A 24,315-nucleotide genomic window follows, 5' to 3' on the forward strand; every position below is an offset into this window, starting at 1 on the left:
GCGGCGGCGGCGGAGGCACAGGGAAGGCGGAGGCGGCGGCCGGCCGGGAGGCAGCGGCGGCCCTGAGAGGCGGGGAGGGCGCCGGGCCGCGCGGACAGCGCCCCCCGCCGCCGCCGGAGCCGCGCGAGCCGCCGCGGGAGCCGCCGCGGGAGCCGCCGCCGCCGCCGCCCGAGCAGGAAGGAGCCGCGCGGCCGCCGCGGACCCCCCCGCCGGCCCGGGCCCGGGCCCGCCGCCCCCGGCGCGGCGTCGCCGCGGCGCCTCCCGCCCGCCCGCCCGCCCGTCCCCGCCGGCCCCCGCGCCCTCCTCCCCCGGCGGCGGCGGCCCGGCCGCCCCGCGCTCCCCGGCGAGGCGCCGCCGCCCGGCCCGGCCCGGCCTCGCCTCGGACGCCTCGCTCCGACATGCCCCGCTCTGGCGGCCGGGCTCGCGGAGGATCATGACTGCGGCAGCGAACTGGGTGGCGAACGGGGCGAGCCTGGAGGATTGTCACTCCAACCTCTTCTCGCTGGTGAGTAGCCGGGCGGCGGGGAGGGGGGCTGCGGCGGGGGGGCCCGACCTGCGCCGCCGACCAACTTTCTCCTCCCGCCGCCGGGACGTCGCCCCTCCCTCGCCGCTCCCCGCCGCCCGCCGCCCGCCGCCCGCCGCCCGCCGCCCGCTTCTCCCCCTCTTGGATCGTCTCTCCCTCGCCTTGGATCCCATCCAGTGTTTATTTGGCTCTTTAAAAATCATTTGTGAGCGCGGCGCTCGGCGTGGAATTTGCATGTGGAAGTCTCAGAGCTGCGGATTCTGGGTCGCACTTCGAACGCCCACCCTCTGTTGCCATCACACCCCCTTCCCCTCCCCTTTCTCCCTTTCTCCCCCCCCCCCTTTTTTTTTCACCCCTAAATGTGGGAGGCTTTGCCTTGTGCTGCCCGCGCCCGCGATAAGCAGCCTTTTCTCCCCCCCCCCCCGCCCGCCCCCCTTGCGGGATCGGCTGCCCGCCCGCCTTTTGAAAAAAATTTTTTTTTTTTTTAAAATTCCGTAATGACACCTGCAATTTCGCCCGAAAACAGTTGATTGAATGCGATGGTGTCAGTAAAGGACTCTTGCACCCGAAGCTGCTGCGATTGTAAACAGCGACGGCCGCCTGCCTCTCGGGGCTCCCCGCGCCGGAGAGCCGGAAAGCCATTGCACCGAGCCGACGGAAGGTGGAGGAGCCTTTTTCTTCCCTCTCTCCTCCTGTGTCTTTTAAAAACTGTTTTCTCTATCCTAACAACGAATCCACACACACACACAAAAGCAACAAGCTGGGCGGTTTGATAACATCGCTTTTATCTGCCTTCGCCTTTCTCGCGCTCTCTCTCTCTGATAATTGACAACTTTTCCCTCGGATTTGAATCGCCTGCCTTAATCTTGAAGCAGTTAGGGTGTCAATTGTTCTCCTGGAAGCCTGGCACCCGACGACGACGTCTAGATGCATCGAAATTAAAAATGTGTAGGGCTCCGGCAACTCTTTCCTGGCGGTGGCACTGACGTTTGGTGGTAAATGCCATCTTTGCTTTTTTATTGGGTCGTATTACCTAGCTCTGAAAACATTCACCTTGTTAAACCTGGCGTTTAGGCTAATAATTGCGGTGCGTGGTCTTTAAATATGTGCTTTGTGCATGAGTTACTGTATGTATAGCTATGTGCCCGGGAGACTACGAATTTGTTTAAATATTGAGCAAAGATTTGTAAACAGATGTAAGGCAATTATGTTTCAAGCGTAGAATATAATTGGAAAATTGGCTGAACGGTTTGTTTAATTTAGCTTTTAAAAAAACCCAACTTAAGTCATGTACCCTTTTTGAGGGGACTGCCTTTGGAGAGCATGCATTTTGGAAACTGTTTTCTGTAACCCCTGCAGTAGATAGAAGCATCATTTCCTTTTAATCCTTGTTTACAATTACACTGGATAAATAATTTAGTGTTCAAATTGTAATTAGTTACATTTAATTATGGGTAGGCATAGATGCTTTTTTTTTTTCTCTTTGAGACTAGTGGAGAAATACACATTCTTGCCAACTTTTCAAATGGAAGTGTTATTTTATTAAATATTTCCTTATACAGATAAAAAAACATCAAGACACGTGATTTTTACCTACAAAAAGACAGTGACATAATATCTGTACTTTGAAGTATAGATCAGGTCAGTCTTTTTTTTTTTTTTTTTTTTTTTGTCTTCCAGCATTTTTATTTAGGTATTCAGTCTTAAAATTCAATTACAAGTTTCAATTCTTCCTCTTCGTACTGTGATAATTTTCCCTTGATCTTTCGACATATAGGAATAGAATTCATTTTGCCACCTCTTTTCTCTCTCCCAGTATATCATTTAGTATCAGTCAGATTCAGAGACTTTAATAGATTAGCAAACATATTGATTAAAGGGTATTTAAAATGGTTTTTGTTTGGTGGCTGGTGACCACATTGACACTTTAACAGGTAATTAAAATAACCAAGTAGACTAATATTAGTGAGGAGAGAGGCCCGAAATTACCATATATCATTCAGACTGGTAATGGCTTGTGTATATGTGGCTAATTTCTATACAGTAGATTTTGCAGACCAATGAAATTATATGTGTAGCCAGACTTTAGGATATATCATTTTTTTTTTTTTAAACTCAAGGATGATAATGTTAAAGAGATAAGATGTTTGAGATTCTTTTGGATAAACAAGCAATTTTATAGGAGAGGATTTTGTGTTTTATGACTGACTAAAGGTTTGTACTTTGGGTATTTCTCTCCTCAGCCTTTTTAAACCAGGAATTGAGGGTTGTTGTGTGTGTGTGTGTGTGTGTGTGTGTGTGTGTGTAGTATTACTTATTAGGTGGCAACTTTGAAATACAGAACTGAGGAAATGCATGGGTTGACCTTTTGTTTTTTTATTTAACAACTGTAGAGTGTCTACATTCTTTTGTATATGAAGGGTGGATAAGTTGCTAATTTTTTTTTAATTGAGAATCTTAAAAAGCTGATGATACTGTGAATTTTTGCTCATTCCAAATGAAGAGTTTTCCTCGAAAAGCAAATACAGCAGGAGCCTAGAATTTTAAAAATATGTTGTCTGAAGTACATTGTATAGAATAGTTAATTCCAAGGGAGATAAAATCATCTTCTGTTTAAAATAAAGCATGTATTACAAGGACTCTTATGTGCTTAATGATAGCATGTATTTTTCTTTTTGGCCTGCAATTTTCTGAGCAAAGTATTGTTTATAGAGAATTTACTTATATACTCATATTAATGTGCATTGAAATATAAACTAGAGGTTAAACTACAGATCATTAGTTGGTACCACACTAATGATCCACCCACTTTCTATTACCTTGAAGGGTTCATTATGGCTTAACAAAAGTTGATTGTGCAATCAACTACCTTAAGATTTTTGTTCTTGTTTTGCTTTCTGATTTTCTACTGCATGGCATCAGATTTCCCAAATTGTTACCCCCCCACCCCCATTTCCTAACGTGAAGAATGCCATTGTGTATGTATGATATGGGTGATTGTATGTTTCTTACTCTTGCTGCTGCTGCATTAAATGCATGCTTTGCTATTACCTTTGTGAATCAAAACTGTTTTTTCATGCAGTCCATCACATTTCTGGGAAGACTCTTGTTACATATTCCATCAGTTATGATTCAGTTAAGTGTGTTAAATCTGTCTTTTTGGAAAGTGTAACAGTGCACCCTATGGTGTGTCAGCTCACCCTTGAGGGAAGACATAGTTTCCAGATAAAAATATATTTTAGTTTTGTTTCTTTAGTCTTGTTTCTCTACTGTGATCATATGGAGGAAAGTGATTTTGTGTTCTTTAGCTAGATTTAAGTATATACTCTTTAAGGTGGGTTGGTCTAATTCTTAGGTATGTGTCTTCCAGGTTTAGGTTGTTTTGTTAGAATCTTCCTGACTATGGGATAATTGGGTGATGGTATCGAATTCTCCTCCCTGAATTGAAACACACATAGACATATAGTGCATACTTCCTATGAAGGACTGGACCATTAATTCTGTATATGAAGCTTTCAGGGAATCTGTTGGTGACCTTTCTTTTTTTCTGAAGAGACTTTTTTTTTTGGCAGAGAGAGAAGATAGCTGTAAATATAGAAACTTTGAAATCTATTCTTTTAAGCTAGAACCAAATGGGGATGGCTATGAGTTGAAAATGAGGCAAAGGGAAGGATTTCTCTCATTTTCTCAAGTGCCAAAATATATGCACAGAGTGTTTTTTCATTCCAATTGACAATTTTAGTATTTAAACTTCAAGCCTCTTTTTTTTCATGGTGGTTTATTTTCTTTAATGAAAATATTCATAATTTGCTAATGTATGTTTTCTGTTTAGCATTTTGTTGTTAGTAGCACATGGTGTTACAGTATTTATATATTTTTAATAGCAATAATTGCCACCCGGTAATAGTTGCCATATTAACCTCCAATTGCTAGTAAATATTTTTAAGTACATAATAGACAGCAATTTAAGGCACAGTGTAGCAGTTTACTGGACCGTTTTAAAGAGCCATTTGTACGTGTGATGAGTTCATAATTTTAAAGAGAAAATAATGTACCTAAGACTTCCATGGTGCAAAATAATGTTGCTGTGTTACTGCTCGAAGTGCTCATTGAGAGGAAGTTAGGTTGGGACTCTTTCTTCTTTGTGAGAATAAAGGCCTGGGGTTGCCTTTAGGACTATAAGTGTTTATTGAGTTTATCCCAGGGGCTTATATAGCTTAGCATTTTCTTTGGAATGTTTTGCTCATGTTTTCATGGTTGTATTAGGTATTTATTTGGGGAAAAAAATCTAAGGCATTCCTTTAAATAACATTAAGTTATAGTAGTGGATTATATTAGTTAGATATGTAAGAATGGATTCATCTTTTTTGTTCACTGGCTAATGTAGCCTTGTTAATTGTGAGTTAATTGTATTTATCAAACACTTTCGGAGATCTCCTCTACTCTTGAGATTAACAAAGAGGATACTCTGTCACCAGTTTGTATTATATGCTATAAATTGAGACAACCTTTTGCAAAAGATAAGTACATTCTATAGTTATGTTTGCCAAGTTATTTAAAATTGAGTTGAAAAAAAAATTGAGTTGAAACTCAATGTAAATAGTAAAAAGATTGCTTATCTGGATTTTTTTTTTTTTTTTTTAAGTATGTGTGCTGCCGAAGTGAGCACTATCTGGATTTTTTTAATGAATAGTTAATACAGCTGTCAAAAGTTTGATTCAGGGATAGACTAGATATTTTTTCTGAAATGATTTGGCTTATTTTTGATAGAAGAGAATAATAATAATGTTCCCTCTTTCAGTAGTAGAAGGTACCGATGTGTTTGTGTGTTTTTTTTCCTGAAAGTGGATATTGTTTATTTTTCATAGAAACTAGCCAGTGAAACTAGCCAGTGAGAGCGATTAAAGTTTAAGAAAATTAATAATATGATTGAGTATTGGGTATTATTATTACTGAAGTGTGCTCTGCAGCTATATATTAAATTGAGAAAAAGAATTTCTGCAACATTGTTATTAGTGCCGTTTGTTTAGAATGTATTGTGTGCTCATCTGCTCCAGAAGCTATTTGTGTTCTGTAGTGTTGGCCACCAGAATTTCTATTTTGTGTGTTTTTTTTTAAAAAAACATTTGTATTTTGAGAAATAATACCTAATGCATTGCAAAGTGAGGTGGTTAGGTAGCCTAAAAATGTGCTGTGGGGTATAGTTAAAAAAAATTCTCTCTCTCACACACACATTTGTTTCGTAGGACTTGCTTAGAATTTTGGAATTAATGAATCAATATTTGTAATGTGTTCTTGGAGTTTAGAACTTTTTTTCCCTCTTGAATCATTTAACTTCTTTCTGATCCTGTTCAGATAATTTCCTTTTATAGTATGTGCTTTTATTGTTTATTTGAAAGATTTGAAGGTGTTAGCTTTGTTCTGTTGTGGGAATTCACTTCATTACATAGGGGAGACGATTTTCCATTAATCTCGGTAAATATTAACATAAACGAGGAATAGTAAATTCAGACTCATTTGCATGAATGAAATATGTATGCTTGCCCAATTTTTGTTTAGTATAAAGTCACTTATGTACATTGACATAGTTTTCTCTCTCTCCTTTAGTTGTTATAAAAGTTTTAAATTCAATTAAAATGTTGCGGTTGATGTTATTTCTGACAGTTCCCCCTACTCTATTGTGATGTTTTATTCTTTAATTTAAAAAATCATTTGTGGTATAGATTAGATTTTATTCCCATAAATTGGCTCTCATAGTCTTCTTTTAAGAGTGCCTGTTTTGCTTGCATTTATGTTAGCATGCTTTTATGTTTGTTGGAATAGAGTTGTTTTCCTTTTTTGAACTAAGAAAATGTCTTTCAGAGTACATTTGGATTGTATTCTGGAAAAAAAGAAGAAAGATGACTTTTTATTTTTCTTTCTTTCTAGATGAGAATTAGGAGAATCAGTTGTGTCCAAGGGAAAATGTTATGTCATTGACCTCTCCATACTCTGGTTTATTATGTATATTTCTGAATGTTTATTTTCTTATTCTTGGTGAATTGTGGTAAAATCCCATTAAAACTGTAGTTTTACTACTGTGAAATAGCGCAGAGCCCTGGTTGACAGCTTTCTACATTTTGTTACTTTTTCCAGTGTGGTGAAATTCCATTACTGTTGAAGGAGCCTCCTGGGTTGATTGTATTAAAATTTCATTTGTGTCTTTATTTTGCATAGTTTAGATTTGTAACTTTAACTTAAAAAAATGGAAAGGGAAAAAAATGGCAAGGGAAGATAAAGAGAATTAGGTAAACTTGCAGGTAAATATTCTTTTCTTATTTAATCATCGGATCTCTTTATTATAATAAAGTCATAATTTGTCCTAAATCACTGCATCAATTGGATATATTTTAAGACATTTGATATTTAAATTTGAGGAAATGTTTTGTTTCAAATAAAATATAGGATTAGTTGTGAATAAAACTTTTATAATATTGAGTGGAAATTTCAAAGATTGATCATCTAAAACGGTATATTGCGTGAAAACTGTTGTGGATTTTTTTTTTTTCTCTCAAAGAGCATTGATAAGTTTCTGAGGAAGTATTTTTGTGTAAGACACATGAAGCTTCCTCACAGAGTTCTACATTATTTCATTAAATAGGAAAGATGATTAAATCCATCTGGGTTTAATTTGAGAGCTAATAAGTAAAGTATTCAAAAGAGTATAATTGGTGTGAAAAAAACATTTTGTGTTGGCAATTCTTAATGATTGAATTTTAATGTCCTAAAGAGAAATAAGGAAAAACATATGGATATGTAACTCGGGAACCAGATCCTAGTTTATTTTTTAAAATTATTTTTTATTTTTTTTGCATGTGTATATTTGTTTGGCACAATCCTACTCATCTTTTAAGTAGGTCAAATATCACCTCCTCCATGAAGCTTTCCCTAACTCTCACTGGCAGAACTAGTCACTCTTGCTCTGTAAATGTACCTTCTTTGTACCTGTGATAAGCACATGAGCTTCTGTAGGGCAGTGACCCTGCTACATCATCTTTGCCTTCTGTTTAATAGTTAGGCCCTCATTAACTATTTGTTAAATGAATGAATTACTGAACAACTATTCTCTATTTCCCAAGGGAGTTCTCATTGCTCTTTTAGGTCCTGACCACAATTATGTTATTTTTCTTTGAATTTATTTAAATTTTTAGCTCTGTATTCTGAATATATATTTTCTAGCCTATATGTACTGTGGCTTGGTAATATTTTAGGTGAGTTCTAACCTTTTTTTTTTTTAAAGAAACTCACAACTGATCAAGAAATGTGTGCTTATCATACATCAAAGGAATAGGAATTCAGTTAGTTATTTCGTTTTCTGTAGTATAATAGGCAACCTATAGATTTTGGAACCTGTTAGAGATTTTATTTGGGGCTTGATCCAGAAGTCCTTCATTTTCATTCTTTAAGCTGTATGGTAGGGCTTTTGTTCAACCTTTAGTTTAGGATTACTTTTCATGAGCCCAGCATAATGGGCAGTAATGGGGAAAATTGAGTGGTATTCATATTTTTTATTAGTAACTAGTCAAATCGGGTTGGTTGCGTTGTGGTTATGTGCCTCAGTTTCTCCTAAAATAAACTTGATGGAAATATGGAGGGCAAGAAATATGAAAGATCATTTTGGATACCTTTTAAGGGGAGACCAGAGAATGTTCTTTAGTGACTTAACAAATTACAGCTCAAGTCAGAGAGTAGCCCTAGGCGGTTCACTAGGAAGTTGCAATGGCAAAATTAGTTGTTTTAAGTATGGCACTTTTGTTGTATTTGTACTTGTTTTAGGGGGAGCAGAAGATTAAGTTCTGTGTCTTTTGTCATAAATAAGCCATCATTGAGAAGAAAAACTCGAATTTTATCTTTGGATGTTCAAATTTTCATTTGTATATGTGATTCACAGTTGTGTGGTTTATCTTTAATATGCTGAGTGATTTTGCTGTACCAACCCTAAGTTATGACTGGCTGAGCCTGGAAATTGAACTGTGGCTCTTCCTTGGGAGTTTAAGCGATTAATTCCTTGGCAGCTCCAGAGTGCTCTTTGAACTTTAAATAGTAGTTCTATTAACATTTTGAGATTTGTCTCAGGGAATGTCAGAAATAGTACTTAATAAATATCTTTTTCTTCTTAAAGACTAAATCATGTTTTAGTCTGACACACATGTCACAACCCTTACTATGTTTTTGAACAAAGTATATATTCTCAACTACTGGCTAATTTCTGTTTTCCATTTAATAATGCAACAGCATCTAAAATTATTTTTAGATATTGTTGAAGGAATGAATTCCCCCACCCCCAACTGTAGGTTTTGCAATAGTCAGTGGAAAACTGAGTGGCCTAAGTTTTTATCCAGAGGTGTAGAATTTTACATATAGGTGTTGTTCAGTATTCTAAAATATTTTTTAAAAAGTTAATTTCTCAGTTTTTTCTCCCATGTAGAAAGTTATCCTTTGTTGCTACAAATGATGGTTAGCTTATTTTTGTTGTGTTGTACTTGATTACTTGTATTATTTATGGTAGCATTTTTATGGGAATGAACTTAAATTTATTGTCCCTGTTTAAAAATGTCAGGAACACCTATCCTCTGACTGTGTAGTGTTGGCAATCAGAGCAGGCCCTCCAAAAACCCTTCTTGGCCCCAGGCAGAAGAAGTGAGGACAGCCTGGCACCTAGGCACTTTTCTAGGCATTGGAGAGAGGATTGGTATCAAAAGAGTGTTGAGAGGTGCAGATGTGTGTCCCATCCCCCGCCCCCCCACCCTGTGTCCCCTTCCCCCATGGGGAGAATTTTCCCTTTTTCCCTTCCTTCCCCCCCCCCCTTTCCCTTCCTGTTGGGATCAACTGCTGCTTCCTCTTTGATACACTTTAATCAAAACTTTGAGAATAGTGGCAGGTCCTGTGATGTCATCAGGAAAAGATTTTTTTATTTCTTTGTCTTTTAGCTCTTCCCTTACCTTTTTTCCTTCACTTAGACCAGAGAGAAGCTTTCTACTTGCTATTCTGTGTGGTAAATGAGGACTTCTGAGCCATAGTGAAATGAAAAAGGGAATTGCGGGTGAGATTGGATGGAGTAGCCAATAAACTGGTATTTTAAAAGTGTTAATTTCTTATATGTTATGTTTGAGAAATTTAGGACTTACAGATTTCATTTTTGAATAATGTATATACATCAGTAGTGATTAAAATCTGGCTTGAACTTATAAAAGGGCTAATGCTTTGATGTGTGGGGAAAAAAGATCTACATGTATTATTTAATTTCTAAGATGCCATGTGCTGAGTGCAGGGGAGGAGCACCACTGACAGGTAGCATAGGACCTTGTAGCCAGAAACACTCAGAAGGGGAGTTTTAAACTGGATCTTGAAAGAGTTACTAGAGAGGAATGGAAAGGACATTCTTTGGAAGCTCAGTTGATAAGTCTGTCCTTGAGAATATTTACTGAGTGGTATCTAGGAGAGCACTTCTGTTTTATGGTCTTGGTTCTTGGTTTCCTTTTAAAAAATTACAAAACATGTTGAAATCTGGGGTGCCTGGGTGGCTCAGTCCGGTAAGCATCTGCCTTTGGCTCGGATCATGATCTCTGGGTCCTGGGATCGAGGCGCCTCTCCTCTCCCCGTTGGGTTCCCTTCTCTTTCTCCCTCTGTCTCCTGCTCCCCCTGCTTATGCTCTCTCTGCTCACTCATGTGTGTGTGCGCGCGCGCGTACGTGTGCTTTCTTTCTCTCAAATAAAATCTTAGAAAAAAGCTTATTGAAATCTAATTTTTGTTAGGTGGAAAATTTGAAGTGTGGGCAGGCCAATTTGGATTAAGAAATGGTGATGTTAAAATAATCAGTTTTCTAAAATAATTCAGTTCTGAACTTTAAAAAAAAAACAGTGCTGTATTACGCAAAATGCTAATGACTAAAGTGACAAATATTTCAGAAACTGGACAGACGTGAATCTTAAATGAGCAGATGGGATATGAAACTAAAAGCAGGAGATAATCCAAGACTATATAGAAACTATTATGAGAACTGAATTGAGGAAAAACAAGTGTGTTAAATGGTATTACATTTAATAATGTGTTTAAAAGCCTTTCTAGGATTGCTCTCTTACATAGACAAACTAGAATTGTTGAACTATGTAACCCATCCTTTAAATTTTGTGCATTTAAAACAAATTAGATTTCAGTCCAGGATTACTTTTCATGAAGACTAGACATTTAAGTCATGAATATATGTTATATGTGCTTTCAGTCGACTATAATTTGCTTTCTCTGCAATAAAGATAAAGAGGATAATCATGATTTTCGGAGGCAGTCATAGTGGACCTTAAAAAGAAGAGGTGTAAGGAGTGAAAGATGAGGAAATTTGCTATTTGGATGGCTGGGTACTTAATTGAAATCGTTATATTTGACTGTTGAGGGTAGACTCTGGATTTTGGTGGGTTGCAAAATGAATGAATGGTACACTTTCAGCTGGAGAAGCTTGATCCAGGAAGCAAGCAGGGATTTGGGAGTGGGGAAGGTAAGAGATTGAAAGGTAGATTGAAGGAAATTTTTTAGAATGCAAGAGCCTCATTTGTGTTTGTGGGCTTTAGGAGCAACAGTAGTGGAGGAGCATAAGGAAAGATGCAAGATAGAAGAAAAGTTGTTAGTTGATGAAAGGAGTCTGGCAAGAGTTGGTAGCAAGAACCCAGGCCATGGCTGGGGCTAGTGCTAGAAAAGAGTAAGACCCCTCAAATCAAAGATATAAGGATATAAGATATGAGTAAGTGTGAAGGAAAGGGGGGGGGGCAGTCTCAGTTGTAGCCTGAGTGTTTTCAAATTCAGAGATTAAATATATTGAGCTTGAGCCTAAATAAATTTAAAAGAAGTAGCTAAAAATTTTGCATTTTACTTGATGTGCTTGTTGTAATTAGTTTTTATTTTTTTATTTTCCGCTAATGGTCATTTTAAGTAGGTCAGATGTCATCTTCCTAAGTGTACACTTCAAAATTATAAAGCTAATTCTGAGCTAGTCATACTAGAATCGACATACATCTGCCCAAATGAGAAGGACTCCTAGTAAGCCTCCTCGAAACATATCAAATACCAGTGCCATTTCCATATATTTCTGGTCCTTTTCCTTTGAAATTGCTTTTAGAGTTTAGTCAGCCACTTTAGAAAATCTTATTTTAAAGGATGCTTCTTTGGTCAGTGTCTCCTCTTCTCTCTTTGTAATTTACTATGTTCTGCTTTTTGTTCCAAGTTGTTGCCAGTTTAGTACCTTATGATGGGGTTCTTACTGATGATGAGCAAAAACCCTAGGAAGAACTCTGCTTTTGGCTATATGGCATTCATATGTTGTAGATGTGTGCTAAGAATTCCTGTCCTGCTTGTATACATCTGCCTTCCAGGTCCTGAGTCTGGTGGTTCAATGTATTTTGTTTTCAGACAGTTTCAATGAAAATGAATTTAGTTGGTACTACATTAATTGGTAAGACTGGATATTGGGACAAATTAAGTAGACGTGAGATTTTTGCTTTTGGGGGATCAAAGCAAATTATCATAAGTGGGGAGTAGACTTGAGTAGAATTGTAAAGTTAAATCTTGTCTGTCTAGCAAACATCAGATACCATCCTGAGGTCCATTTTTAGTGAGACTGAGGTAATCATTAAGAAAAGCCTTAGGATAAATACAAAAATATCCTGTTGAGATAATCTCTTACAATTTTAGCAGAAAGTTGGAGACCAAAGTTTTATACTGTTGGTCTACTCATTTGAGACTGCCTAGTACGCTATCTTGTATCCCATAAATGCACTTTAGCAATTCTTCCACTGGTGAAGATTAGGGTAAATGGCACTTACATATATTTAGAATTTCAGTGTATTGTGGTCTGCCTTAGGATTTAGTGGAGTGGAGCTGTAGAGGATATTTTAACTATAATAGTCATGCCTATATTATTTAAATTACAAGTTGGAGTGGCAAGTATTTTCTGGTTTTGGATTCGGGAATATAATGAATTTTTTCTCAGCTTTGTTTTTATGTTCTTCAGAGTACATGGATGAGTTTATTTATCATTCTCTTTGTAAGTTCTTTTCGCATTAAAAAAAGGAATTGAGGGGTGCCTTGGTGACTGGGTTAAGCATATGACTCTTGATTTCAGCTCAGGTTATAATCTCAGGTTTGTGAGATCAAGCCCCATATTGGGCTCCATGCTGGGTGTGGACCTACTTAAATTTCTTTCCCTCTCCTTTTGTCCCTCCCTCTTCCCTCTAAAAAGAAAAAAAAAAAAAAAAAAAGAGAAAGAAAGGAATTGAAATTCTATCAAAAAATATGGTGTTATAATCCTAGATATTTTAGGAACATTTACTTTCATGATAATTATTCTCAACAACAGGCACATTTTAATTTTACAGATTTATAAAGCACCTGAGCAATATAACATTTAGAAGTTATATCAGCATAAATCTACATCCCAGCTGCTGAAGGCCATAAATATTTATTTTTTGAAATACAAGTTCTTAACTAAACTTCAGTTACTAAAAACATTTTTTTTTTTACTAAAAACATTTTTAAAAGTATGTTGGTTTACATACAAAGTGTAACAATTTGTGTGGATTGAGTCAAGTGTCCTGATTTCAAATAGATTAAACTCATTAGTTGTCTATAACTTACTTGAAAGAGATATGTACAAAATGATATTTTGTTGCTCTTTGGTGATACCATGGTAAAATTGAGTTTTGTAACCCAGACAGATGGTGCTATTCTTGAATCTGTGTGCAAGATCCTATAACATTTAATTCAACAGTGGAATAATTCTCATGAGAACTCATACTTTGATATGTATAAGCTAATAAACTGGCTTCTTTAATAAATTTATAAATTTGTTCTGAAAAAGAAGTATTTACTTAGGCAAGTTTCTACTGGATCTGTTAAGATAAATAGCATGTTTTGGTAGTTTATCTGTTAATCTCAAGGAATATCTAAGATGGAAAATGAATGAAACTCACTAAGGTAGGCAGGCACTTGTCTTCTAAAGGAGCTTTGATTTTGTTGCCAAACTTTCTCATGTGGTAGGTGTGATACACTGTTAAGAACCCAAAGAGCTGACTTGAACATTTCTCAGAAACTGAGAAATTTGGCAATCTGTGTTAGAATTCATTTTAGAAAATTGCTATTGATTTAGGTTCTTTGTGATCCACCTTACCTTTTTAGTATTGGAATTGAAAATAGAGGGCTCCTTGGTGGTTCAGTCAGTTAAGCATCTGTCTTTGGCTCAGGTCATGATCCCAGGGTCCTGGTTTCGAATCCTATATTGGGCTCCCTGCTAAGAGCCTGCTTCTCCCTCTCCCTCTGCCTGCCATCCTGCCTACTTGTGCGTGCTCTCTCTGTCAAATAAGTAAATACTGTAAAAAAAGAAAGTAGCAGTGTTTTAAACTGCTTAACCCAGTGTTAATAAATTATGTGGATAGAACTTTTATTTTGTAAAAGTTTGTTTTCAGTGGTAACTAAAATGAGATGAATAAGTTTGTCAGTTACATAAATAATAATACATAAGTTGTCCCAACATTTCTGGACATCCTTGTCAATTATTCTTTCATTAGGTATACTTTTTATTTAATACTTAGTCTTTTTTTTTTTTAATTTTTATTTATTTATGATAGTCAACACAGAGAGAGAGAGAGGCAGAGACACAGGCAGAGGGAGAAGCAAGCTCCATGCACCGGGAGCCCGATGTGGGATTCGATCCCGGGTCTCCAGGATCGCGCCCTGGGCCAAAGGCAGGCGCCAAACCGCTGCGCCACCCAGGGATCCCTACTTAGTCTTTAATAGATGGGAGACAAGACTGAAAGGTGATGTTTGATGCCAGATTGGATGACATGAAGAATCTGGAAAGTTTATTCCATATGCTCTGGGAGAATGCCTGAATGGTTTTAAGGAGGATAATGACATGATCAGATTTATGTTTCAGAGGGAAAACTCCTGTGGGCTCTGAGGTGTATAGATTGCAATAGGGAGAAACAAACGGCAGAGAGAAGGCTCGTAGAGTAGGCTGGATGTGAGAAACCATTCAGGGATAGTAGGAGTGGAGAGAGAAATGACCAAGTGATACTTAGGAAGTACAACTGATAGGACTTGGTGACCAATATATGAGGAAACACATGGCAACAGATGTGTTCTTTCTTGGTTTTATGACATTTGCATTCTTGTGTATGTAAAGCCAGGAGGAAGAGTGGGCAGCATCCATATGATATAGTTGTTAGCAGGAGACTTAGGCTTCGATCACAGGAGTGCATATGTGAAAGTATTCACTGAGCCTGGGTCCTTGCTGTTAAGTCCTACAGAACTCAAAAACAAATTTTTTTTTTTTATTAAGATTTTATTTATTCCTGAGAGAGACAGAGAGGCAGAGACACAGGCAGAGACTGTGTCTCCCTGCGGGGAACCCAATTCAGGACTTGATCCCAGGACCCCGGGATCACACCCTGAGCCGAAGGCAGACGCTCAACTGCTGAGCCACCCAGGCGACGCTCAAAAGAAGTTTTAAAGTTAATTATGGACAGGATCTTGGGGTAAAATGGCAGGAAATAGTGAAAATAAAATAAAAACAAACATTGACATCTATAATCTGCTTGTTTTCAGAAAAGATTTGAGGGCAACCCGGGTGGCTCCAGTGGTTTGGTGCCTGCCTTTAGCCCGGGGCGTGATTTTGGAGTCCCGGGATCGAGTCCCACGTCAGGCTCCCTGCACGGAGCCTGCTTCTCCCTCTGCCTATGTTTCTGCCTGCCTCTCTCTCTCTCTCTCTCTCTCTCTCTCCCTCTGTCTCTCATGAATAAATAAATATGTAAAAAAAAAGATTTGAGGTGTGGGAAGAAGAAAGGAGAAGGCAAGGCCAGTGGGGTGGATGGAAAAGGGCCTTTGGAGAGGTATGGATGGTGATGATGGTGGTTGGAGGTGGAATTGGTATTTTGGAGGAGAAAAAGCTCATGAAACTTTGATGATCAGAAATGGGCATGAGAAACCCTGATAGGAAGAAAGAAAATGGAGGTGGAGGTACCCTAACAGCAGTGCGCTTATTACATAGCCCTTATTACATTAAGCCTTTGCTTCTAATAGTGGTAAGCTCGGGAAGCAGATTACATATTTTCCCTGCAAATCTGTTTTAGGATGTTTTCATTGAGTTTTTTATTTAAAGGTTTTGATTGCATCTCATACTGGTGATATTTTTGGTAGGAGGAGGAAATAGACTTTTAACCCTGTTTTTCTTGCCTTTGTGGAAATTGCCAATTTGTATAATGGATAGAATAGAGAAGATACTTGTAAAGACTCCAAACAGTGTGTGTCTTTGGTGCCTCTTCCTCATTCTAACTTTGAGTTCCTTTAAATTTTTATTCCAGTCATTCTATTTTTGTTCCCTCAGCACTTGGCTTTCTGATTGTACAATATTTTTATAGGTATTGAGACTGTGATTGTTATGTCATATCTTTACCTCACATTTTGGGAAAAAATTTCCCTTCCTCTGTCCTTCTCTGCCTGTCCCTCCATATCCCTCTCCTTTTTCAGCACATTCCTGGGCTCCCTGAGCTCTGGAGCCATCTGTGCCCATGCTGCACTTTTACTTGGCAGTGCCAGTTCTCAGTGAAAGCGCTAAAATGTACATATGCACTTCAGAACTCTTTGATGTAATCTCCTTGGTGTGGTGGGGATCCTCTCCTGTTGTTTTGAGTGCACTTAACTGGCACAGCGTGTGCTATCCATTGTCAATTGGTTGTAATTCATTCAGCCTTCCCATGTGGGTAGATTTTTCACTTGGCTACCCTGAAGGTGGAGAGTTGGCTTTCTTGCGGTGTCATTTTTCTTTAATTTCTCTCCAAGTGAGGTAGTAACTAATGAAACACGAAATATTTCCAAGAAATGTAACTTCCAAGAAACTAAAACTATAAAAAATGAAAACAGCTAGTCCATTAGATCAGATTTACCCCAGCTCTTCCATTCTTGTTAATGTTCCCTTTTTGTGTACATAGAGGTAATCACGGTATAAATATAGTTCTTCATTCAGCTGAATTCACTAACACATTTTCCATGTGGTTACAGTTTTGTAGTTATAATTTTAAAAGAAAAGTTATTTATTTTGTAAATTTAATAAAAAGTTACGTAATTAGTTTCAAATTCAAACAACATTCAAGCAATAAAACCTATGAAGGTTCTCTGCCCCCATGGGGAGGTAACTACCAGTAATTTAATTTTTGTCATTACAGATTTTGTGTTTTGCATATGTTTGTGTGTGTATATACATAAACAGTTTTGAAATTTTTTATTAAATATGAGTACGTAAAAGTAGAATATATAAATCACCTATAAGGTGGTAGAATTGTGATACAGTGAACACCCATGTGCCTAATACCCAGAGTAAGAAAAAGGACATTTTATCATTTGCATAGTCTTATGGTGCCCTTTCCTTTCCATTCTTTCTTCTCTTAAAGATTATCCTAAATTTTATGTTTATCTTTCTGTATTTTTTTAATTATTAATTAGGCTCCATGCCCAGCATGATGCTGAATGCAGGACTTTAATTCACGACTCTGAGATAGAGACCTGTGCTGAGATCAAGAGTCAGATGTTTACCAGACTGAGCCACCCAGGCACCCCTATCTTTCTGTTCTTCTTTTCTTTTCTTTTCTTTTCTTTTCTTTTCTTTTCTTTTCTTTTCTTTTCTTTTCTTTTCTTTTCTTTTCTTTTCTTTTCTTTCTTTCTTTTCTTTTCTTTTCTTTTTTCTTTTCTTTTCTTTTCTTTCGATTTTACTTATTTATTTGAGAGAGAAAGAGAACATGAGAGCGAGCAGGGAGTGGGGGTAGGGTTGAACCCCTTTTCCCCACTGCAGGAGAGGGAGAGGCAGAGGCAGAGTTTCTACTGAGCAGGGAGCCTGATTGTGGGGCTCAGTCCCAGGACCCTCTTATCATGAGTCAAAGGCAGATGCTTAACTGACTGAGCCACCCAGATGCGCCCTTTGGATTTTTAAAAGGTTTTAATTATATATGTTTAGGATATGTGTCTATATATAGTTTTACATGTTTTTGAGCTTTTTGTAAGTAAAATATACTATTCTTTTGCAACTTTTAAAGTTTAATATTATGTTATAACAATGTAGTAGTACTTATAAGTAGTACTTATAGTTCACTCTTATGCTCATTTATGCATTCTGTTGATGATGGGTATATTTGTAGTTAAAAACTCATGAGGGATAATTCTCCAGCTTCTCCTGTACCATGCTTTTTCTGCTTAACATTGTCTGAAGATATTTTAAAGTAAGCAAATTTAGATATATCTCATTTTTTTCTATGTGTGTTTTTTAAAACAGTTGGTATTCTGCATTATAGGATGGATGCACTATTGTTAGACCATCAGCTGTGAGAAACATTGGTTCACTTTTTTCCTGTAATAGTATAGTTACACTTTAAATTTTGATAGTTATAGCCATAAAATCTTAAAAAACGTCAGTTTGCATTCCTATGGGCAATGTATAAATGTCCATTTCTTCTGACCTTGCCTCTAATGAAACTTAAATTTTTTCTATTTTGTTTAAGAAATATCTCAGTGGGGATCCCTGGGTGGCGCAGCGGTTTGGCGCCTGCCTTTGGCCCGGGGCGCGATCCTGGAGACCCGGGATCGAATCCCACATCGGGCTCCCGGTGCATGGAGCCTGCTTGTCCCTCTGCCTGTGTCTCTGCCTCTCTCTCTCTCTATCATAAATAAAAATTAAAAAAAAAAAAAAAAAAAGAAATATCTCAGTGTTTTAATTTTCAGTTATTTCTAATGAAGTTATGAGCATTTTTTTCATACGTATGGATATGCATATTCTGTGATTTTTTTTCTTATTTTTTGAAGCATTTAATCTCTAAAAGCCCTTTTGTTTTTCTATTTAAATTTCTAGTCATTCACTAATAGGAATCTATATTTCATGTCAGATCTTTACATGTTATACACATTGTTAGAGCTTTTGCTGTTTCTAAAACTTCTTTTTAAATGCCTGAAACTGTCTAGCTGCTTGCCAGCTACATGCATTTTCTCATCAAGGTCCTGATGAGGTAGTACTATTCCTGTTTTTCATTAAAAAAAAAAAAAGTGAGGGAAGAATGTTAAGTAATGTAACCAGTGTCACAGAGCCAGCAGGTGATGGAGTTGTTATTGACTTCAGAGCCTAAACACACTTAACCAGTATGTGTGTATTGTACGCTCTTCTTTCTTTTATCTATATTGCTGTAGGACTTCTATGAAGCTCCTCTTAGCTATTCTAAGCATTATTGGTTCTTTTCTGAGCCTTTTAAAAATTAACAGTTTAGACCATATAATATAGAGCAAGCATGAAGTTAGAAATCACTGGAGCATATAGATTTGCCTGAGATTAATGGAGTGATAATACAGTTTACTTTTTTTTTAAAGTTTCATCGGAGATTAATGGAGTAATAATACAGCTTAAAATTTCTCCCCACAGATAGGGAGATAGCTTTTTTTCCTCTTAGACTGCTTTATTCCAAATTGAGGAATAATTTGGCAAATGAAAAAAGATAGTATATTGTTTTGATTGATGACTGGGGCAAGGTTTTAAAAACCAAGGTAACTGTGTAGTCTCAAAAAACAAACAAACAAACAAACAAACAAAAAACCAGACAACCTTATTGGGTCACTTGTGTGGCTCAGTAGGTTAGACATCCACCTCTTGATTTAGACTCTAGTCATGATCTTAGGGTGGTAAGATGAAACCCACCTTGGCTGCACGCTGAGTGGGGAGTCTGCTGGAGATTCTGACTGCCCTCCCATGTGCGTTTTCTCTCTTTCAAATAAATCTTTTACAAAATGTGTCACCTCACTAAAAGTCTTCTACTTTTTAAGAATAAAAAAGCTAGTTGCTGAAATGCTCATATCAAAAATGGCTTACTTTAGTACCATAATCACATGTTTGTTAAAAAACAGACAAATAGCTTAGACAAGATAGAATTAATTTCTTTTTTATATGCAAGCAGTTTGGAGGCAGGCATTTAAGAACTGGTTTGGTTGCTTCTTAGTCACCGAGTGTCCCAGGCTTTTTCTTGTTAATCCATCATCCTTAGTTTATCATAAGTAATAGCATATTGTCTAAGATGATTGTTCAAACTCTAGTTATCATGGTGGCATTCTAGATTGGAAGGAGTTGGAAAGATTGAAAAGACACACCCCTCCTTTTTAAGGAAATTTCTTCAAAGTTCCTTATAACACTTCTGTCCATACTCAGGGAACTTTGAAGTGAGCACGTTGTTTGCTTTAGTAATACAGACTGTATGTTACTTCAGAGAAAGGAGCCATTTATTTTTGAGTAGCCAACTAAAAATGTCTGCTATATAGAGAAAATGATAGAGATTTCTGTTTATAGTCTGTTATTGCAGTTGGGCAAGAAATCATCCTAATGTCACTAATGAACTTCATTAAATAGTTCAGTTCCGGGGATCCCTGGGTGGCTCCGCGGTTTAGCGCCTGCCTTTGGCCCAGGGTGTGATCCTGGAGGATCGAGTCCCACATCGGGCTCCGGGTATGGAGCCTGCCTCTCCCTCCTCCTGTGTCTCTGCCTCTCTCTCTCTCTCTCTCTCTCTCTCTCTCTATGTCTATCATAAATAAATACATCTTAAAAAAAAATAGTTCAGTTCCCAGAAATTTCCTAAGAGTTCTCTTAGTTAAGGTTAATACATCATTAACCAGTGATCTGATGTACTTAGGCATAAGAGTAATTTTTTCAAAAACATTGCTTACTTTCTAAAAGAGATTCATAGTTTAAGAGATGCACAAGATGGTAAGATGGCATTTTGGCTATATTAAAAATAGATTTTTTGAGTTTTTTTCGTGAATTCTGCCATTAATACATAAATTTTTGGTTATCTTTATAGAGGTATGATTTATATACCACGAAAATCCATTTTAACTAACTAAATACAGTTTCATGAGTTTTGAGAAGTGTATACCTATATGAAACCACTACTTAAATCAGAATAGAAAACATCTGTGATGTACCCCCATCTCCAGATAATCATTGTTCTTTTACTATAGATTCATTTTGCCTTTTTTAGATTTTTTTAATCAATGGAATCATATAGAATACAGTGTTCTGTGCCAGGCTTCCTTTTGTTGCTTAAGTGGGGTATTTTTAATTTTTTAATTTTAATTTTTTAAAAAGATTTATTTATTTATTCATAGAGAGAGACAGAGACACAGGCAGAGGGAGAAGGAAGCTCCATGCGGGGAGCCCGATGTGGGACTCGATCCCGGGTCTCTAGGATCACACCCTGGGCTGCAGGCAGCACTAAACTGCTGTGCCACCCGGGCTTCCCGGTTATTCTTTTTTAATGCTGAGTTGTAATCTCTTATGTTGATAACCACAGTTTGCTTACTCATTCATTTATTGGTGATTATGAACATTTATGTACTGGTTTTTTATGGAGCATATGTTTTTATTTCTGTGAATAGGAGCACAGTTGCTGAATCAATGTGGAAAACATAGAGTTTATAAAGAACTGTTGAATTTTTGAAATATGATTGTATCATTTTATATCTCCACTAGTTATATGAGATTTCTAATTGTGATTCTGAGGTAACATTGATTTTTCTCTCATGACCTCTTCCAGAAATTTTATAGTTTTAATTGTTAGGTTTAGGTCCATGATCCAGTGATCCATTTTGAGTTATTTTTCTTTTGTGCAATATCAGGAAGGGTGGTGTGTAGATACCTGGTTGTTCTAGCATCATTTGTTGAAAAGACTGCTTTTCTCATTGAATTACCTTGGCATCTCTGTCAAAAATCATTTGGATATATTGGATGTAAGTGCCTATGTTTATGCTTTATCTCTGGATTTTCTATTCTGTTCCTTTGATCTTTATGCCTCTTATGCCAATATTACACTATTAAGATTAGTGAAATTTTATAGTATGTCTTGAAGTCTGGGCAAATTCTCCAACTTTGTTCTTTTTCAAAATTATTTTGGCTCTTCTAGGTACTTTCATTTCAATAGAAGTTTTAGAATCAGCCTGTCAATTTTTCAGAAAGGAGCCTGCAGGGACTTTATTGTGATTTCATTCAACCTATAGATCAAATTGGGAAGAATTGACATAGTAACAATTTTAGGTTTTCCAGTTCGTGAACATGGTCTTGCTTCCATTTTTTTTTTTTTTAGATCTTTAATTTCTGACAAGATTATTTTATACCAGAGAAGAGAGAGAGAGGCAGAGAACCACAGGCAGAGAGAGCAGGCTCCATGCACCGGGAGCCTGACGTGGGATTCGATCCCGGGTCTCCAGGATCACGCCCTGGGCCAAAGGCAGGCGCCGAACCGCTGCGCCACCCAGGGATCCCAGTTCATATTTTTCAATGCTGTTTTAAGTGGCATTGTTTTAAAATACCATTTTCTACTTTTTCATGCTAATGTGTAGAAATCCAGTTAAGTGTTGAATACTTATTGACATACTCAACTTTCCTAAACTCAGTTATTAGTTGTGATAGCTTTTTTGTAAAGTCTTTAAAATTTTGTAAATGTGCATGATGATGATGTCTGTGAATAAAGATGGTTTTATATTTTCCTTTCCATTTCTATGCCTTCTACTTATTTTTCTTGCTTTATTGCATTGGCTAGTGCCTATAGTGCAAAGTTGAATAGCACAGTATACTTCCTTGCTTTGTTATTGATCCTAGATGGGAAGTATTCAGTCTTCCATTGTTAGTTGTGATGTTAGCTGTAGTTTTTGAACCTATTTTTAATCTGGTTGATGAAATTCCCTTTAATTCCTGGTTTACTTAGTTTTACCATGACTAGGTGTTGGTTTTGTTAAATTTTTTTTCTCTATTGTGATGGTTATAGGTTTTGTTCTCTTAATATCGAGGATTATATTAATGGATTTTTAAACTGGTTCAAGTTACATTGATGGGCTTTTGAACTCATTCAGCTAAGCTTGAATTTCCAAGATATACCCCGTGTGTGTTAACCATTTTATGCATTGTTGGATTTGATTTGCTAATATTTTGTTAATGTTTTAAAAATCTATGTTCATGAAAAATTAGCATGTGGATTTCTTTTCTTGCAATATCTTTGTCTTGGGTTGTAATGTTAGTCTCATAAATGATTTGAGAATTAGCTCCTCCCTCCTTTGTTTTCTGAAAGAATTTGTGCAGGATTGGTGGTATTTATAGAATTCACTAGTAAAGCCATATTGCCTTGGAGAATACTTTGTAGGATGGTTTTAAATTATGAACTCCATTTCTTTAATAGATTTAGGGCTATTCATATTTTTAACTTTTTTGTTTTAGTTTGGTAATTCTTTCAAAGAATATGTCCATTTAATGAGTAGCTGTATTTATTGGCATAAGGTTGTTTATAATAATTCCATTATCTTTTCATTGTCTTTAAGATATGAAATAATTTTTGTTTTCATTCCTGATATTAGTAATTTGTCTATTTTTCTCTTTTCTTAATCAATAAAATAAATTTCTTAAGGTTAATCAAAACAACAACAGGGGGCATCTGGGTGGCTTAGTTGGTTAAATGTCTGCCTTTGGCTCAGGTCATGATCCTAAGGTCCTGGGATCCTGTTCAGTGAGGAGTCTGTTTCTCCCTCTGCCACTCCCCTCTGCTTGGGCACTGTCTCTCAAATAAAGTCTTAAAAAAAACACAAACAAAAACAAAAAACTCTCCAAACAAAAACAATAGCTTTTTACTTTATTGGTTTTCTCTATTGTTAGTATCTTTTATATTTTGTTCATTTCTTCTCTTTTCATTATTTTTTTTCTCAGTTTACATTTGGTTTAATTTATACTTTAGCTTCTGAAGGAAGAAGTTTGGAGCAATTTTATACCTTTCTAATGTAAATATGTAAAGCTACAGATTTCTCTTTGAGCGCTGTTTTATTTGTACCCTGTATTTTTTCTGTGTATTTTGTTTTCATAATCCATCAGTTTAAAATCTTTTCTACTTTCCCTTGTGATTTCCTTTTTTGTCTTACGTGTTGTTGAAAGGTATTTAATTTCCATATTTTTGTGGAGAAGAGGAAGTGTTCTAGATATTTTGTGACTTTCTAATTTTGTTCAGAAATTTTAATTTTAAAAAATATATTGGGGCAGCTCAGTCAGTTAAGTGCCTGCTTTCAGCTCAGGTCATGATCTCATAGTCCTGAGATCGTGCCCCAAATCGGGGTGGGGTGGGGGCCCTGCTCAGTGGGGAGTCTGCTTCTCCCTCTCCCGCTGCTACTCCCCCTGCTTGTGCTCTCATTTTCTCTCAAATGAATAAAATCTTAAAAAAACGAAAAAACTGTATCAGTATTTATTTTATGGCACAGCATATGTTTTCTCTTGGTGACTGTTTCATGTGCATTTGAAAAACTTGTGTATTCTGTTGAGTGTGTTAGTATAATTTTCTTGGTAAATGTCAGATTGGTTATGTTGGTTGATGGTGCTTATGTTTTCTATGTACCTTATTCATTTTGTTTACTTTTTCTATCAGTTGATGAGAGGAAGCCTGCTGAATTATAATTCTGGATTTGTCTGTTTCTCCTTTTAGATATATCAGTTTTTGCTTCATATATTTTGAAGCCTGGTTGTTAGATGCCTGCACATTTGGGATATATGCCTTCTTGAAGAATTGACACTTCATTACAAAATTTCCCTCTTTATTCCTTTATAGTTCTCTTGGAGTCTACTTTGTTATTAATCTACCTATTTTAGCTCTCTTATTGTTTGTATTAGAATTTGTTTTATAGTTAAAGTGCATTTCTTGTGGACAGTATATAGTTGG

At 37.1% G+C, this 24,315-nt stretch overlaps 1 protein-coding gene across 2 annotated transcripts in view; it reads left to right on the forward strand.

Annotated features, from left to right (window-relative positions):
* Positions 1-290: 290 nt before the first annotated feature.
* MED13L (mediator complex subunit 13L) overlaps positions 291-24,315 on the forward strand; it is a 302,281-nt gene continuing 278,256 nt past the window's right edge. For both annotated transcript variants that reach the window (XM_041728660.1, XM_041728661.1), the window contains exon 1: positions 291-505. In XM_041728660.1, coding sequence (XP_041584594.1) covers positions 434-505 — 72 coding nt within the window. In that variant the 5' untranslated portion in view covers positions 291-433. The remainder of the gene's footprint in view (positions 506-24,315) is intronic.

The sequence above is a fragment of the Vulpes lagopus genome, chromosome 14, assembly GCF_018345385.1.
Source record: "Vulpes lagopus strain Blue_001 chromosome 14, ASM1834538v1, whole genome shotgun sequence".
In the NCBI taxonomy this organism is placed as follows: Eukaryota; Metazoa; Chordata; class Mammalia; order Carnivora; family Canidae; genus Vulpes; species Vulpes lagopus.